Source organism: Mustela erminea, chromosome 15, assembly GCF_009829155.1.
Source record: "Mustela erminea isolate mMusErm1 chromosome 15, mMusErm1.Pri, whole genome shotgun sequence".
NCBI lineage: Eukaryota > Metazoa > Chordata > Mammalia > Carnivora > Mustelidae > Mustela > Mustela erminea.
In genome coordinates, this window is record NC_045628.1 from 69552331 (window position 1) to 69569189 (window position 16859).

Sequence of the window (16859 nt, forward strand, 5' to 3'; positions counted from 1 at the left end):
CCTAAAGCAACTCAGAGGGATAGGATTGTATATGGTTTCCCCCAGGGATCATATCTACTCTGTGGGAACAGGAAGAAGGAATTATTTTACATCCTCGGAGGCCATAACTGTTCTGAGAAGGCCAGATATTGCCTACTTTGAAAACAAAAGGAAGTAATTGCTGCCTTTGTTTTCCCAAATTCTGTTCATTTTCAGTATATTAAAGATAATTTACTCTCTTGATTGACTGTTACAGCCTACAGATGTACTCTAACTAACGTGAGCTCAATATGTGAAAATACGGCTTTACAAAAAGAATTACTTGATGACAATTGCAAAAATATTCTTTGTACCTTAAGCTAGTTCATTTTAGAATTTCTCTGTGATGTGGTCCGATGACCTAGATTCTGGAATGGACTTTTCTACTAACTCACTGGATTGTTTTGGTTTTATTTATTTATTTGGAAGGGGGTTTTAGGGGAGAAGAAGAGAGAGAATCTTAAGCAGTCTTCACCCCCAGCATGGAGCCTGACACAGGGTTGGATCTCGGGACCCTGAGATCATGACTTGAGCTAAAATCAAGAGTCAGATGCTTAACTGACTGAACCACTCAGGCACCCCTCCCTGGACTGTTTTGGATAATCCTCTTCAGCATTCTACATCTTAGTTCCTCTTCTATAAAATTGTATAAGATTGGAATATACGCCTATTTCCTCTCTGGGGGTCATTTTCAAAGTCAAATCAATTATGAGAAAGTATATAGAAAAGTGTAAGACTTATAAGATAAAGCCACTGTTAAAGAATCAGCATCCCTTATTCGTTTGAAGTGATATGATTAGATTTTCTAAAAAAAAAAAGTACCTTTTATTATGTCAAGTGAGATAACTGATTTGCACATGAATTATTTCCTGACTACCGTGCCCTATCAGATTTTTTTTTTTTTTGTATTTCCAAGAAGTATGAAATTCAACCACCTAGAAGTCTCTCTTGTTCTGCTGTGTTATATTTACCTAATGAAATGAAATGGTCTTTGGCTAAGATTTTGGCACAGCCTTCTTAGCCCAAAGCCTAAAGGATACATTTTATCAATACGGGGGAAAAAAAATATCCGAAGCCATGTGCTCCAAGCAGTTATGCCTCCAGTAGAAGGAAGCATGAAGAACCACCTTTCTTTTCCCATCTGGAGTCAGCCTTGCTTCTGACAGCCAAGGATTGTTATTTTTATTATCTATGTAGATAATAAAGAGCCTTAAGACCATGTCATCTGAGAGATGTTTTACAAATATGGGTGCTTTGCAGTGGATTTGAAACTTCTCCAACGTTCTCCTCTAATTCCCATGGAGTAGACAAAAATCCCCAGGCTGAGTCTTTCAAACAGAGGCAAAATTATTAGCTTCTTGGGGTGTGGGATGGTGGGGATTAGGGAGGGGGTGTTAATCGGCTGCAGCTCTCACATTTTATTCCGGAGACCACTGTGATAGCTTCTAGTGGGTAAAGACTAAAACACCACCTATGAAGAGGTAAGGAGACTACCTAGATCCCAAGGCCAAAAGTAGCAGCAGCAACTGTCCCACATGTGTACAACCCTTTCCAGAAATTCCATCCACCCTAGAATCCAGAGTGGTGCAGATCACAGAACCAGCATAAGGGTCCTAAAGCAGATGTGTGATAATTGTGAGTTTCCATTTGTCATTCCCTAGTGTTGCAGGCTAATGGAGAAGACAGAAACCTAGGCACCACCTAAGGTTTTAATTTTATTTTGAGAAGAAATGTTTAGTCTCAGTTTATGATGAAAGGTCAGAATAGGAGCACATTTAGAAAGCACACTAGGTTTCCATCACATTTTGTATTCAGGTTGCCTGAGGGAGCGCTAGGATTTATAACTTTAAAGCATGTAAATTTTAGAGCCCAGCTATAAAAGGCTTTTTACACCCCGAAGATGTTAAAGGTTATCCAGTATATTTATGTGACCTAAGTGTGGCTTATTTAGTTTTATGGCCTTAGATATTTAAAGCATTATTAGGCATTTGTAAAATATTTCAAAATGCATTTTAAGGGGGAAAATGTGTTGTGTTAGTGGCACTAACATAATTGAAACTACAAAACTGTTCTGTTCACAGACATAATAAATATTGCAATTTTAACTCAACATCTGCTATGCAGGTTGCTGGTGAGAACATTTGTCTAAAATCTGCTCATTGATACTGGGGAGTTGGGGTGGGGGGGCCAATCAGGGCTTGGTTCATAAGGAATTTTACGGAGATCTCCATTTCAGGATGCAGTAAAGCTAAGCGTCCAAACAGCAGGCAGGCTTCATGCTTGTACCATGTCAGGCAGAGTCCCCCATAAGCTCCATTTTTCCTCCTGAGCCATACCCAGGAAGGTCATGTCTCTCTAGACAGTGGGTAGTCCATAAACACGACGGATCAAATTGGCATGAAACACAGAGCGAAATTTCCTCCTCGAAGTCCCCACGGCCACAGAAAGTGTTGTTTGCCTTCCCATCGGTTTAAGTGGACTCCATAAGTCTTAGGTTTCCTTTCAGTTTATCATTCGTCTTGGTAAAAACTGTTGAGTATACAGCATCTGCGGAGGGAGGGGAGGCAGGGCTTGTCTCACTGTATGGAACGTAACATATCGATTCTGAATCAGTTCCAGTCTATTCGATGATCCTTCTAAATGTCTCTCTGGTGCGACATCTGTGTTCCCTTTTCTACCAATAAAAATGTACTAATGATTCTTTCAGAAGTGTCGGAGGAAGGCTTCCAGATTCCAGCCACAATAACAGAACGATACAAAGTCGGAAGGACAATAGGGGATGGAAATTTTGCTGTTGTCAAGGAATGTGTAGAAAGGTGAGAAGGATATCGTTTGCATCGCACTTTAAAGGAAACATTTGGCATTATGTTTTCCAAGATTGTGTCTTTATTTGCCGTCTGTGGCACATATGGAATAGGTTAAGGTCTCAATTCCAGATGTAAAAAAAAATTTAAAGAAAGAAAAGCCCATCTCACAACAGATTTGAAAAATGTAGTGATTCCTGGGACAATCTATAAATTAAGGACTTTGATTTTTCCTTTTTAATGTACTCAGCAAAACTTTGCCAGATCTTTCAGGTGAGCCCTTTTATTTAAAAAAAACACAAAACATATTGAACGTTTTTTTCCAATGCTTTTCTGAGACATTTTGTAGAGGTCAGAACATTCTTGCATAGAGTGGATTTTAACTTACTATCATCAAATTAAATATAATAACCTTGAAAAGCTTTAAAGTGTGTAGGTACTGATCTCAACAAAAACGGTGTTTAATATATTAAAATGTTTTCAGATGAATGTGCTTGGTACTCTTGGGGGCCAAAGGCAGGAGGTTTGGAGTAAAAGGTTTATCCCTGAGATCTAGATACCTAATCAAGGATAGTGACTGGTGGCAATTAGATGAAATGACAACTAATAAAATCATATCCCAGACTAAGGTGGCCTCAAACCATCATCAGCCTGCTGTTGAATTTGGAACTCTCTTCCTGAGCAGCTTCTTGCTCTAAGGGACCTGGGCAGCCCGCAGCTCCTGCTCAGAGCTGGTGAGCAGAGCATTGAAAAGTCAGGGGTAACCCAGTTCATTCCTTGAGAAAGGTTTCACTGCTGGCCTCTGGGGACTGGTTTCCCCATCACTCTTCTCTGCCCCCAGGAGGCTGGGCGCCTACCAGTCAGCGCTGTAGAAGAATAGCGCGCTTTCACTCAGCTCTACCCTTCGGAGAGAATGCCTTGGACTAGAAGCTTTAGCTGCGTAAGATCCAGAACTTGTTTTTCTCCAAGAGCTTTGATTTAGAAGCCCAGTTTCATGCCATGCTGGAGCTGGAAATCTACACAGGGCCTCAAGGATCACCAGGGTCCTGAGTTTGGCCAGTGTCCTCTGATTTGCTCCCCTGCCCCCTCTGCCATCCTTAGGTAGATGTCTCCCTGACTGAGGTAGCAGACCCCTTGGGAAGATACCCTTGGGCACTAAACTTGCTCCCCTGCAGCAGGGCAGCTGGGATGAGATAGTCCCACCGGGACCAGCAATCCACTGTAGCAGGACAGGCATGAGAAGAGGAGGGTGAAAAACCCCTTAGGAGTTACTGTGAGGCCACCTTTTCCCCTCGCTGCCCCTCAGTCACCCCACTGCCACCAGTTTGACCATTTGTTGCATCTCTGCCAAATACACAAAGTTCTCCATTACTTTCCTAGGCCTCACACCTCCAAAAACAGAAACAACCACTATTTCCTGAGCATCAACTATATAAAGCCCATATGATATTTCATGTAATTGTCATAGTGATCCCATAATATTAATATTGTCTCCATTTTAAAGCAAAGAACCCCTTAAGAAGTTAAATGCCCAGAGTTGCTCAGTTAGTAATTACTTAGGAAGGCCAGGGTCCAAAACCCACACTCTTTTGACCACTCTGTTGTCGCCAACGGAGAGTCTCTCAGGAGAATGTAGCTTCGCCGGTCTAGAGTCACGCACACTGCATTTGTGTCCGTACAAAAAAGAAATCAAATCAGGAAAGCCACTGTTAAAGCAAAGGATGCAAGTGTGTGTGTGTTTATATAATTTTATGTTTCATTTATACTTTTACAGATAGTAAGTCAACTCTTTTTAACTTTTTTTTCCACTGTAGCAGAAAATCCCATTTTTAGCAGATTGCCCGTGCCCTTCCTACGTGGGGTGTCTGGTGATCTGCCAGCATGCGTCATCTGTTGAGACTGGTGTGGCAGCCACGTGCCATCTCTCCCAGCTCGCACAGGGATCACGAGGGCGGCTTAGCCCAACAGTCACTGGTCTTCCCACAGTGAAAATGTCTCATGTCTCCATCCAGAATTAATGTCTTTCTTTCCAGTTTGAATTGTGTTTATACTGCATGAGTTTGCATCTTGGGTTTCATGGTACGAACCTCCCAAGTCTACACACCAGATTGCTCCACCAAGTTTTTGTATTCTGCTCCTGCTGAATGAGGACATGGGGCATGTGACCTCTCTCCGTGGAGGCATCATAAGACATTCTTTTAATATTTTCCAGAGGTCCAAGAAAATATGCAAGCTAAGCATGTTGTTAATGGCACACGATGCTCGTGGGTACATACCACCATATTTTGAAGGATACGTGTGTCTTAACGACCAAATAAACATGTCCCTCCTCTGTTAAGAAGCCGCCGTCCCAGGGAAGGTCTTCCTACAACAAAGGACACAATGGTAGTGTTGCATAGGCTTTTTGTTCCATGGCCCTGTCCCAACATATCCTTTGGTGATGGCTGCTGGGTTCATTATGATATATGCCTCTTCCCCAGTAGCAATTTCTCTAGTGGCCTCAGGAGCCCCTAGGACATGGCAGAGGAAGTGGGTGAATGGAGACTTACTCTATTCCAAAGCTGTTTTCTAGACTACTTGGGGCCCCAAAGAAAAAGAGAGTTGAAAAGCACTAGCGAGACGTCAGAGCATGAGTAGAGGGCTCCCAATGAGGGGCCCTTTGTCTTTGGCTTTCCTGGTTCCTCATGGATTATTAGGACACAAGCCAAGGGTCCCAGTGGCGCAGTTAGGAGCAGTGACAGTGTCTCCTGTGGTTCTTGGCCCCCTCTCTACCTGCACTGCTTTTCATCATTGCATCTTCTAGCAATGTATGCAGCAGAATTGTATTCAAGTTCTACCTGCTCTCGATTCCCCTTTCCCTCCCTCCCCTATAAAAATGAGGATCTGCTCAAGGAAACCATTGGCTTAAGCAGTGAGTGTAGGTGGGCTCAAACCCATCCAAACATCCAAATGAGCTGAGACTTCAGGGACACAAAACCGGGTTGCATCTACATAGAAAGTCTCCAGAATTCTCAAAAACCTCCAAAACCTTGTACCTGTAAATTGAAGGCATTACCTTCTGAAGTGTGATTTGGAGGCTGAGTCTGGATGAAGCCGAGCTGGGTCTCAGCTAGCTGGTGGTGTTCTTCCTTCTTTCCTTCCTGAGGATGCCCTGGTGCGGGGCTTGTGCTCAAATTCAAAATCAAACTCTACTCCAGAGATGTTCGAGGAGACAGTCTGGGAGCCCTCAATTCTCTGCTCTCCACAATGACCTCCTTAAGAAGAGGCTGAGATGGGCTTTATTATGAATGACTCTGTAGCAAACAAAGGGTGGTGTTTACTAACTCCCCTTTGTTGGGGGCTCCTAACTGCCATCATCCTTTGGCATCTCCACCACTCAGCCAACATGCTTGGAGCCCCTGCTAGTTCAGGCCTACCTTGTACTCATACGGGGCTACAGAGAGGGCCAAGACCCCAGTCCCTCTGCTTGAGAACCTATCACAATGGAAGCATTGCCGTGAAATTCATCAAATGCTATGATGAGAATGCCCGGGAAGCTGTTTTTCCTTTTCCACATAATTTTTTTAGTACCTTGAAAACCTAGCAAACTCCTCATAACAGCAATAGCAAAAAGCACACTAGTCCCAGAACCCCAATCGATAAGCATTCTGCCACCCGCCTTCCCAGGGTAAGGGAGAAGGGTGGTCAGCATATTGGCCCTGGGCTAAGAATCACTAAGTTTAAACAGGAGAGCTTTCTCCAAACCATTGTTGTTGTGTTTTGTTTTGTTTTCCCAGCACAAACATTAAAAATTGGATTTAGTTCAAGTTTGTAAAATTTGGAAATTTCTGTCTTAATAGTTCAGGCTCTAACCTTGCTTCAAAGGTAATAGGCAGGGGACCTTACAAATTGAATTCCCATATAGGAGGGAAAGAAGCAAGCAAAGTTTGTCCCACTGCTGCTGCCTTTGCTGCGCCATTCAAGGCTCTGTGATTCCATGCAGGGTCATTTCAGGAACAGACAAGCAAATGACCTATAGTTTGACCCAAAATCCCAGTGTCTAGTATTCTCACCACAATAAGCTGTAGACTCGGTGGGAACAAGGACCAGGTTTTGCTTACCTGTATCTAAAATGCCCGAGTTTTTCTCACCTCTGTAGCCACCAAAGAACCATGCTTGTAACCACTTGCTGAATAATTACACGGGTACAGTGGTCCTTAGAGTTAGGGCACGCAGGAAGGCAAATGCTTTAAGGTTTTATTTCATGCCAAGTGTTTTCATTTACCAACTTAAAGCAAGATATTAAACTTTCATTCTTACGGAATACATTTAGTACTAACACCTGTTTTCAGGCTTATTTTCCAGACTCAGCTGCTTTCCTATAAACATATACTTCCAATAATGAAGGCTTATATTATGACTTTATAGTCTGTCCTCAAGGAATCAAGAAAGAAAACTTGCAGTATTAATTTTGGTGGTCCTCTACAGGACTCACTGTCTGATTAAAATATGGGTCAGTCTAACTTAGTGGTGGATCCTATTATTTAAGGTTCTGGGTTCGGAACCCATAAAGTCCCTTTTCCTAGTAAATCCTGAGGCCACTGCTGTCCAGGCTTGCTTGCATTTTCCCTTCAGCCCGAGGCTCAGGATGTGACCTAGTTTTCCTGGTGTCCTGGGAGCCAAGGCACCCACTTCCTCCTTGGAAATTCTGCTCCTTGCCTGGCTGGCTCACAGGGGGACTTGACCTTCCCAGTCCCACGCCAGCCCTTTGCTTTGAGTCCTGTGATGTTACTCATTCCAGGGAAACAAGAGGATCAAATGGCAACATGGGGAATGACAAAACTAAGAAAGCCCCTTCTCTTCTCATCAACACCATCCTGTCATCTGTCCCCTTCGTTGGGGCCCGGAATAGAAGTGCCACCTCCACCCCAGCTCCTTGGTCCTGCCTAGGATCGTGGGCTTTGATCACAGTAGTCATTCCAATAGTCCAGTATTCTTGTCATCACCTGAAACGTTCTAAACCAGATGGGAAAGGGATCATGGATTTGAATCTCAGATTTGTTTTATTTACTTATTTATTTTTTAGCGATGTGTGAAAAGCAGAATCCAGAAATTCTTCAGCATTTAGTTTTCCTCTTGATTAAGGGTTTTCAGATTTGCAAACAAACTCTTGAGAAGCTTCCTCAGAAGAGACACTTAAAAGGACCCTGTATTCCTTCTCTGATGGGAAGAATTCCCTTGCGTGTGTCTGACTTCCCTCTCCCGTCCATCCACACAGGGGCCTGGGAGTCTAGTGAGAGAAGTTTTAGCAAATGATGTGAATGGTGTCCAAAATGCCCTCAGGACACACTGCTAATACCTGCCCTCTTAATATATGGGCAAATCACTCATACTCTAAACACGTAACTAGAAAGTCTCCCCTTTGATTCTTCATACTGAAGATTTTTAAAACCCTATTTTAAACTTCCGTTCATAGTCAACCCCACTCCCACTGTATTCATTTGGATCTCTGAAGTTGGCTTTTTTCGATGGGCAAAAAGCTAAGCTGTTTTGGTTTCCCACCAGAAACGAAGTGGAAATGCTTGTAAAATAGTTGTTTCTTAGGATTATTAAGTACACATCCTTCGACAATAGAACTGTCCATTTTGGCACTGCAGGATCTTGGAAATGTTAACGCAAGTTAGGAAGCTATTTAAAGGTAGCTATATGACTAACACTCCCTCCCACACCCATCACAGAGGAAGGGCAGTGTTGGCTGGGCTATATATGAACAGAGTCCTCAAGAACTCAAAAGAGTCTTGTTTTATTTTGTTTTTAAGACTTATTTATTTATTTGAGAGAGAGAGAGAGCATGCAGTGGGTTGAGCAGAGGGAGAGGGAGAGAGAGGGAATCCTGAGGCAGACTCCCCACTGAGCATGACGCCTGGCATGAGGCTCCATCCCAGGACCCCGAGATCATGATCTGAGCCAAAATCAAGAGTCAGACGCTCGACTGACTGAGCAACCCAGGCGCCCCAGTAGTAGTGGTTTTATTACAAGTATGGTAACATTAAACAGCTCAGGATGGGACACCTGGTTGGCTCAGTTGGTTAAGCATCTGCCTTCAGCTCAGATCATGATCCCAGCGTCCTGGGATCAAGTCAGCTCAGATCATGATCCCAGCGTCCTGGGATCAAGCCCTGCATTCAGCAGGGAGCCTGTGTTTCCCTCTGCCCCTCCCCCTGCTCATGCTTGCTTTCTCTCTCTCTCTCTCTATGAAATAAATAAATGAAATCTTAAAAAAAAAAAAAACAGCTCAGGATGTTTCTATGCCAGCGTAGGTGTTGTCCTTACACTTGGTCAGCCCTTTAAGGTTTACATATTTCTCTGAAAAAAGGAAAGAGTCTTTTACAAAATATATCAGTTTGATACAAGGTCTAGGGGGTAAGAAATTAGTCCTTAACAAAATGACTCAACAGATTTGAAATTAAGTTTGTTTCTCACAAATAACTTTCTCGTTGCAGGTCAACGGCTAGGGAGTATGCTCTGAAAATCATCAAGAAAAGCAAATGTCGAGGCAAAGTATGTATAAGACTTATTGTCATGGAAGTACAGTGTTACGGCGGGGGTGGGGTGGGGAGGTAGAAACACAGAGATCAGTTCCCAAATAAACATAAATTTACCCTAGGACTTGCATTTTGGTGGAATACAATGTTATATATTTAATGGAATATAACTTTATAAATATTCTTGGAATGAAAGTTAGGAAGAATGATTGCATGTTATGTCTGTTCCTTATTGTTGGTTTGCTTGTTTTACTTTCTTAATTTACTTTTGTGATCTGAGTTTCATTCCGTCCTTCTATATGCAGTTTTAGTTCTACTGGTAAGTCGCAAGCATCCTCTGAGGACCTTCAACCACTTTTGGCAATTCTAGGCTGAGTATCAGAATCTCAGACATACTCATTGTATTTTACCCAAACATAGCTCCTTTGATCCTCAGATAACACAGCTGCACTCTTGGAGTTAGCTACTCATGTGTTGTGATGTGTATATTAATTAAGGTAACTTTTCGCTTAAACAGGAGCACATGATCCAGAATGAGGTGTCTATTTTAAGAAGAGTGAAACATCCCAACATTGTTCTTCTGATCGAAGAGATGGATGTGCCAACGGAACTGTATCTTGTCATGGAGTTAGTAAAGGTGTGTATCTTGGAAAAAGAATAAACCCACACAAGGCACCGCGCTTTCCTATCTGAAAGAGGGAGCTGTTTCCTTTGTTTCCTTCCACCAAAGTTTATTTAGTCTCTCCTTTCTGTGTATTGGCCTAACGGTTAAGAGTATGAACACTAGAGGGGCGTGCGGGTGGCTCAGTGGGTTAAAGGCTCTGCCTTCGGCTCGGGTCATGATCTCAGGGTCCTGGGATCGAGCCCCACATCAGGCTCTCTGCTCGGCGGGGAGCCTGCTTCCTCCTCTCTCTCTGCCTGCTTCTCTGCCTACTTGTGATTTCTGTCTGCCAAATAAATAAATAAAAATCTTAAAAAAAAAAAAAAAAAGAGAGAGTATGAACACCAGAATGAGACTGCAAGCATTCAAGCCCCAGCTTAGACCATTATAGCTTTCTGACCTTGGGTATACCTCTCTGTACCTTAGTTTCCTCAAATGTAAAATGAGATGAATAATAGTACCTACCAGGAGTGTTATGGTGAAGATAAGAGGGATGACTTATAGCATGTACTTTTTTTTTTAAGGAAGGTGGAGAGGGGCAGAGAGAGGGGGAGAGGAAGAGAAGCAGACTCCTTGCTGTGCTGAGCACAGCACCCAATGTGGGGTTCGATCTCATAGCCCTGAGATCATGCCCTGAGCCAGAATCAAGAGTTGGATGCTTTACTTGACTGAGCCACCCAGGTGCCCCCACTAATGTACTTTCTAATACAACAGAAGGTACTAGGTACCAATGTGATCATTGTTTTTAATCATTGCTATAGAAATTGTGCCCTTTTTTGTGAACTACATCCAAAGGTATCAATCATTCTTATTTAAAAAAAAAAAAAGCTTTAAACTTTTACTCACCAATGTCAGAAAAATAGCACTAGAAAATACTCAGCTGCCTTTCAGTAGATGTTACAACCTTGTCCTGTTGCATAAAATTACATCTGTATTTTATTAGATCATAGAATATAGGTATATTGTTAATGGCTGTATCGACGTGAAAGGTGACTCACCTGTTCCCTCTATTTTTATATTTAAAATTTTCAGTAACTAAAAGTTTTTACAAATTTAATATGTAGGATTCATGACGTGCTATTTTTCTCAAGCCTTTTTTCTATTATGTTAATCTAACTGAAGGTGTAACTAATTTCTACTTTAGTTGTAAAATGTCGTAAATTAGTCACACCACCCTCTGCATCAACTGTGTGCGCCCGTCAGTGAGAGCCTCGGGCTCCAAACCGTGTTTGGAATCACACGCCCCAGCTGGTGGCAGGAATCAGCTCTGGGGAATGTGGCATTTCCTGCTGTAAAGACTTAAGACAAAATCAGCATGTAATAAACTAATCTGTTACTATATAGAAAAATGTTCATTCGAGGATCCTTTAAGCTTTTATTATTCAGAGTTGTTTTACTTTAGATCTATTGGCCTTTTTTTTTTTTTTTAAGTGCTTATTTGTATTTACAAATGAAGCTTACTTTTTTCCTACTTCCTGTTAGGGTGTTTTCTTATGGAGGAGTGGGACTTGTTTATAGTGACACAAAGGTACTGTCACCCTTTGAGACCAAGGGAGATAAATATGGAAAACTGTTATTTCAACAAAGAAAGATTGATTTCAATTATTCAGAAGATTCTCATATTGGTGCCTTATGGCCAAATAAAGTTTGGTAATTACCAATATTGTAAAATACACTTCCTCTAGCACCCAGGATAATATTTTTTACAGTGACTTTAATTTTGAGGGCAACAAATTCCCATCATTCCTGTTGCCTTTCTGTGTGCTGTTAAAAATTGATTAGTCTCCTTTTATTGGCTGATCTTTGCAGAGTGAAGACTAACTTAGATTTGAAACTGAAAATGAAAGGGGCAAAGGCTTAAGAGTTCAGAACACATTGTGGTGGGAAAGCCTAGTCTGTCACTCTTATGCGTAGCCAGGTGACAATAGCTAAGTTACCACTGAGAGGTCCTGGCTTCACTCAACAGCCTTTGCAAATTCCCTCTGGGTGACCAAGAGAGCCTAACAAGGCCAGAGAGTGTCCAGCTTCCGGACTTCTCCATTGTACCACCAGATGATACCCTCAAATCTGGCTGACCCAGAACTGCTGTGAGGCCAGGTCTGGAAGCACCCCAAGAAGTGAAGGCCAACCCCAGGCTTGACTTGAAAGGCTCCCACAGCGTTTCCCCCCCTGAGAAATGTAGCAGAGGCCATGCTTCTCAAGAGTCCAGTGGTGTCCACAGAGTGCCTGCAGCTATAGGATAAACAAGGCCTGTATTCTGGAAAACAGTGAAGTAACAATAATTATGAATGAAATTCCGTAATTAGTAAGAACAGGGCTTTGTATTGCCGCCTGCAGCTCTGTGCACATGCACATTACATATGTGTTCAGAGGAAGGCAGGCTTCGTGGAGGAGGCGGCCCTGCGGCCAGGCCCTCACCGATCAGCAGGTTCACAGGTCTAGCTAGTGGCAGGAGACGCAGGGAGCCAGGGTGGCATGAAGGGAGGCTCCGGGAGGTGGAGAGCCACGGGAAGGGAACGCCCATTTCCTGAAGGAGGAGCAAAAGGCCAACAACAGCGCATTCGCTGTAAAGAGGCCGGAAGCAGCGTAGGTTCAGAGGCTGCCTGAGAACCAGCGAGGGCGAGCGCAGCCGAACCTCTTCGGGGGCATATGGGGCGGACTGGCTGTGTACGCGGTTGGCTGCGTCGTCGGGGATGCGGGAGACGTGCGGTGCCAGGATGCGTGGAGCCGCCCTCCACGGCTAGGACGGCTGCGGTGTCGTGGCGGGGTCACCACCCACAGCTGCACCCCCAACCCGCTGCGCTGCGGTGCTGTTCATGGAGACCCCAGTGAAAATGCCGCCTCCAGGCGGGGCCCGCAAACAACCTGGAAACCCGCCCCCGGCAGCCTTGCCTTTGAGAGAAACAGCGGAGGACGCGTCCCTCGTGACTCACGTGTGTGTGTTCAGGCTGGGGACTGCGGAGGCCGAGCAGACCGCGGGAGACGCCTCCCGAGCGGAGGTGGTGCGGGGCCACGGAGGACAGGCCGGCTAGTGAGATCCGGAAACTGCCACCCGCAAGGCCTATATTTTGCTCTTGCTATTTAAAAAAACAAAAACGAAACCCCTCACATTAGGCAACAGATGAACACAATTGGCTCCCGTGCTCGGCTGTTTGGCGCATTGTGTCCAAGAATGATGCAAACGTTGTTAGTAAATCGGACCCCAATTTCTGAAAGGGTTTCCAATAAAGAGAACTAAAATTGGAGCCTAAAATTGTTCTGTTTCTCCAAATAACAAGAAGTTGGCCAGGAACAAGGGAAACAAAAGTTCAGATGAATAATGGTCCTAGAAAACTTCCTTTGAAATTTCTCCACCCTCCTCCCTCCTTTCTTTTCTCTCTTATCTTTGGAATGACAGTTTCTGGTCCTTTTCTCTGCTCCTTACAAAGAAGCACATTATTTGAAAAGAAAACACTACACCCACTCCAAGAGAGTGCATTTTAGGGAATGAAGGGAATGGAGTGTGTGAGTGTGTGTGTGTGCGCGCGCGTGCGTGAACTTCATAAGGCAGCTGTGCATTTTGTTAAGGGTGTGGTCTGCTGGATTACCTGTTTCTCATTTGGGGAGGCTTGAGGTTATGAACTTCTGCTCACCGTTGGTATGAGGCATGTCACACATGCCAGCAGGGCACCCCAGGGTCACCAGGCCTCTGCCCTGGAGACCTGGCTCCACCTCTCCTCCCCAGCTGGGGCCGAAGAGATGACTGCATGTCGGATGGCATCACAGCAGGGAGACAATCACCAGACGAGGGCTGTGGGCCTTCAAGGGGGAAGTGGCGGAGACAGCCCTAGGAGCCCAGAGATGCTGCGCGCTTCTCTGTCTCCTTGAGAATGCGTCCGTTGCCTCTCCAGGTGGCCCCCCTGGACCATCTGCTAATAGCTGCTCCCCCTGCTGTTCTCTTCTCAGGGAGGAGACCTCTTTGACGCCATTACTTCAACCAACAAATACACGGAGCGAGACGCCAGCGGGATGCTGTACAACCTGGCCAGCGCCATCAAGTACCTGCATAGCCTGAACATCGTGCACCGGGACATCAAGCCAGAGAACCTCCTGGTAAGAGCAGTTCGAACCTCACGCGTCTTGGGTCCCAAGCATTCATGAGTAAATATGATTTTTTTTTCCTTTCCTATTTTCTTTTCTTTTTTGAAAAGAAATATACTTTAAAGGCTACTTTCCAGCTGGACTGGAGTAGCTGGAAATGAACCTCAAGTGTATCCATAAGGGTTAATGTGCGGTTAGAAGGACTTGACTAATTATTAGCAAATAAGAACCAGAGACAGGGTTGAGGGAATAGAGCTTGGGAAATCTAGGGCTGTGGGTAACACCCTAGGCTAGACCAGGATACTCAGGAGGAACATTTATGTGTAGGTTTATTTCTCTACAGTACTTCGATGTCCAAAGTTCTTATTGGGGGAGGGGGGAAGCTCTCAGTCTCCCAAATGTACTTTCCAATAGTATGATCTAAAAGCTAAGACAATAAGTCATGAGTTTTAAAGATACCCGCCTTTCAACATAAAAATAATCGTGATGAAGACAGATTTTAAAAATCAGGGACACCCCTATCCCCCTTTATGACTATTTATTTTGCTTTTCATGAACTCCATGTCTCTGGGGGAAACACTTAGCGTTCTTTACGCAAACAAATGGGGATGCTTTCATAGTCCAGTTGTTAAGGGGACAGAACTGGAAAGAATTGAGGAGACAGGGACTGGGCATCGGGGAGCTGTCACTGGTGAATTTGGGAGTCACATCAATTTTGCTGGCTATCCAGGCTGGAATTTTAATGAAATCTATTCATTTTCTTCCCCCACTCCACCCAGCCCCAAGATGCTAGTTTTCTTTTACTATCATTACGCAGGCCTGAGAGTCATGTATTATATATTACTGTTAGTTTGTCCATCTCTTCAGAAATCCGGGAATTGAGGATTCTCTTTCAAAGGCAGCGTTTCTCCAAGGGTGGTCCGAAGACTCCCTGCATCTCAACTACTCCCAGATGCCTGTTAAAAATGCAAATTTCTGAGCCTCCCTGCAGCCCTAGCAAATCAGAATCTGGTGACTGGTGACAGGGTACAGATCTTCCTTGAAACAAGCTCCTCCACATGACCCAAATGAGCATTCAGGTCTAGAAGCAGATGAGCAAGCCAACTCTCCCACCACAAGAAGGGCTGATGAGGTTTGCTAAGATGGTGACCCACCCAGGTGCTTGCCGTGAGTGCTTTTACACTCATGATCTCATTTAATCCTCACAACAGCTAGATGGGGTAGGTTCTATTACCGTCCCATTTTACAGGTAAGGAAACTGAGTGCCTACAAGTTTAAAGACCTATGTAAAGCCATTATAACTCCTCTGTGGAAGAACTAAGATTTCAACCTAGCTCTGTCCTACTTCACAGCTCCACATTTTAACCACTAGATGACATGAAGCTGTGCATTAGGGAGATTTATTGTGGGCTGGCTCTGTGCCAGGTTGTGACAGGGAACAGAGAGACCAATGCCTTCATGGAGTTGACATTCAAGTAGGAAAAATAGGCATTCAGGAAATAAATATGCAAGCCATTAGTTCGCTGTAATTATGTTCGTAAACTTGCATCTACTGGCTAATGAAGGCAGTCAAGGTCAAGCGACGGAGCTCTGACTTAATTGCCCCTCAAATTCCACATCTCTGCAGTAGCCCGAACATTCTCTTCTGCATAGTTGCCTCCATAACCTGCAGCAATTTTCTCTTGTCTGCATTCATTATTCCTGTGTCCTGAATTATGTAGGATTGTCTCGTGGGAACAGACTCACAATTGGCCTTTGTTTCAAAACTTCTCTAAACCCCCAAAATTCAGTGATTGAAAATTAAAGTTTCGTTCCCCCCCACCCCACTTTACAGTTTGGTCTTGCGCCCACTTATTTCTTACTGGAGCGTGGTCTGTTTCTGTAAATCCCATACAGGATTACTTAGCAATGTAGTTTTTCTAAAATTGTAATTTTTTTTACAAAGTGCTGGACACTTTGAAAATATTGTGCTCATTCTAACATATTTTACATTTTAGATTATCCAGAAAGAAAAAAGTTCACTCTTTTCTTTTCCTTTCTCTTCTAATGTGAGAATGTGAAACACACACACACTATTAAAGGCATTTACAATATTGGTTTAAAAAGTATATATGAACGAAAGTAATTCTGTTTCTCCAATATAATAATTTTTACTCTCAGGAAGTATTAAGAGTTGGTGAGCTTTGCAGGGATAAATCTATTATAGTATAAAATAGGTAGAAGAATGGAAGAACTTGAACAGAATTAGGAAGACATTACTAATTGAACTTGAGACTTCTGTTAATTTCACATTCTGTTGAACTTTATATGGAAGTAAGAGAAAATCGTCATGGGAGGCACATTCACATCCCAAGGATTTATAGTCAGATGGACCAGAGTTCAAAACCAAGTGCTTCTTCACTCTTCCAGTGGCTGGTCTTATGACCTTGAACAAGTTTCTTAACTCCTTTGAGTCTCCTTTAGGGGGATTTTATGAAGATAAAGAGATAACAAGGAACTATTAGCTTCCCACCTTTTTATTCCCTTTTATTTGTAATAAAAATTAAATTATTCCTAAAAATAAAACTGTTTCACAACAAATTATGTTGTAAAAATCATCTTGCATCTTTTTTGACATTGCTTTTAAAATTTTACTGTTCACTCATGCATGGATTTGACATCTCCTCACAAAATGTAGAACTGGAGACTATTTTTGAAAAATGCTATGACAAATTTCATGTAAAGATTTCAAGTCCATTTTCTTACTATCAAATAAATAAACTTACCAAATAA

At 43.3% G+C, this 16859-nt stretch overlaps 1 protein-coding gene across 4 annotated transcripts in view; it reads left to right on the forward strand.

Moving 5' to 3' along the window:
• DCLK1 (doublecortin like kinase 1) overlaps positions 1-16859 on the forward strand; it is a 347733-nt gene that overhangs the window by 282424 nt on the left and 48450 nt on the right. For all 4 annotated transcript variants that reach the window (XM_032314765.1, XM_032314766.1, XM_032314767.1 and 1 more), the window contains exons 8-11: positions 2726-2834; positions 9305-9362; positions 9864-9983; positions 13953-14099. In XM_032314765.1, coding sequence (XP_032170656.1) covers positions 2726-2834; positions 9305-9362; positions 9864-9983; positions 13953-14099 — 434 coding nt within the window. The remainder of the gene's footprint in view (positions 1-2725; positions 2835-9304; positions 9363-9863; positions 9984-13952; positions 14100-16859) is intronic.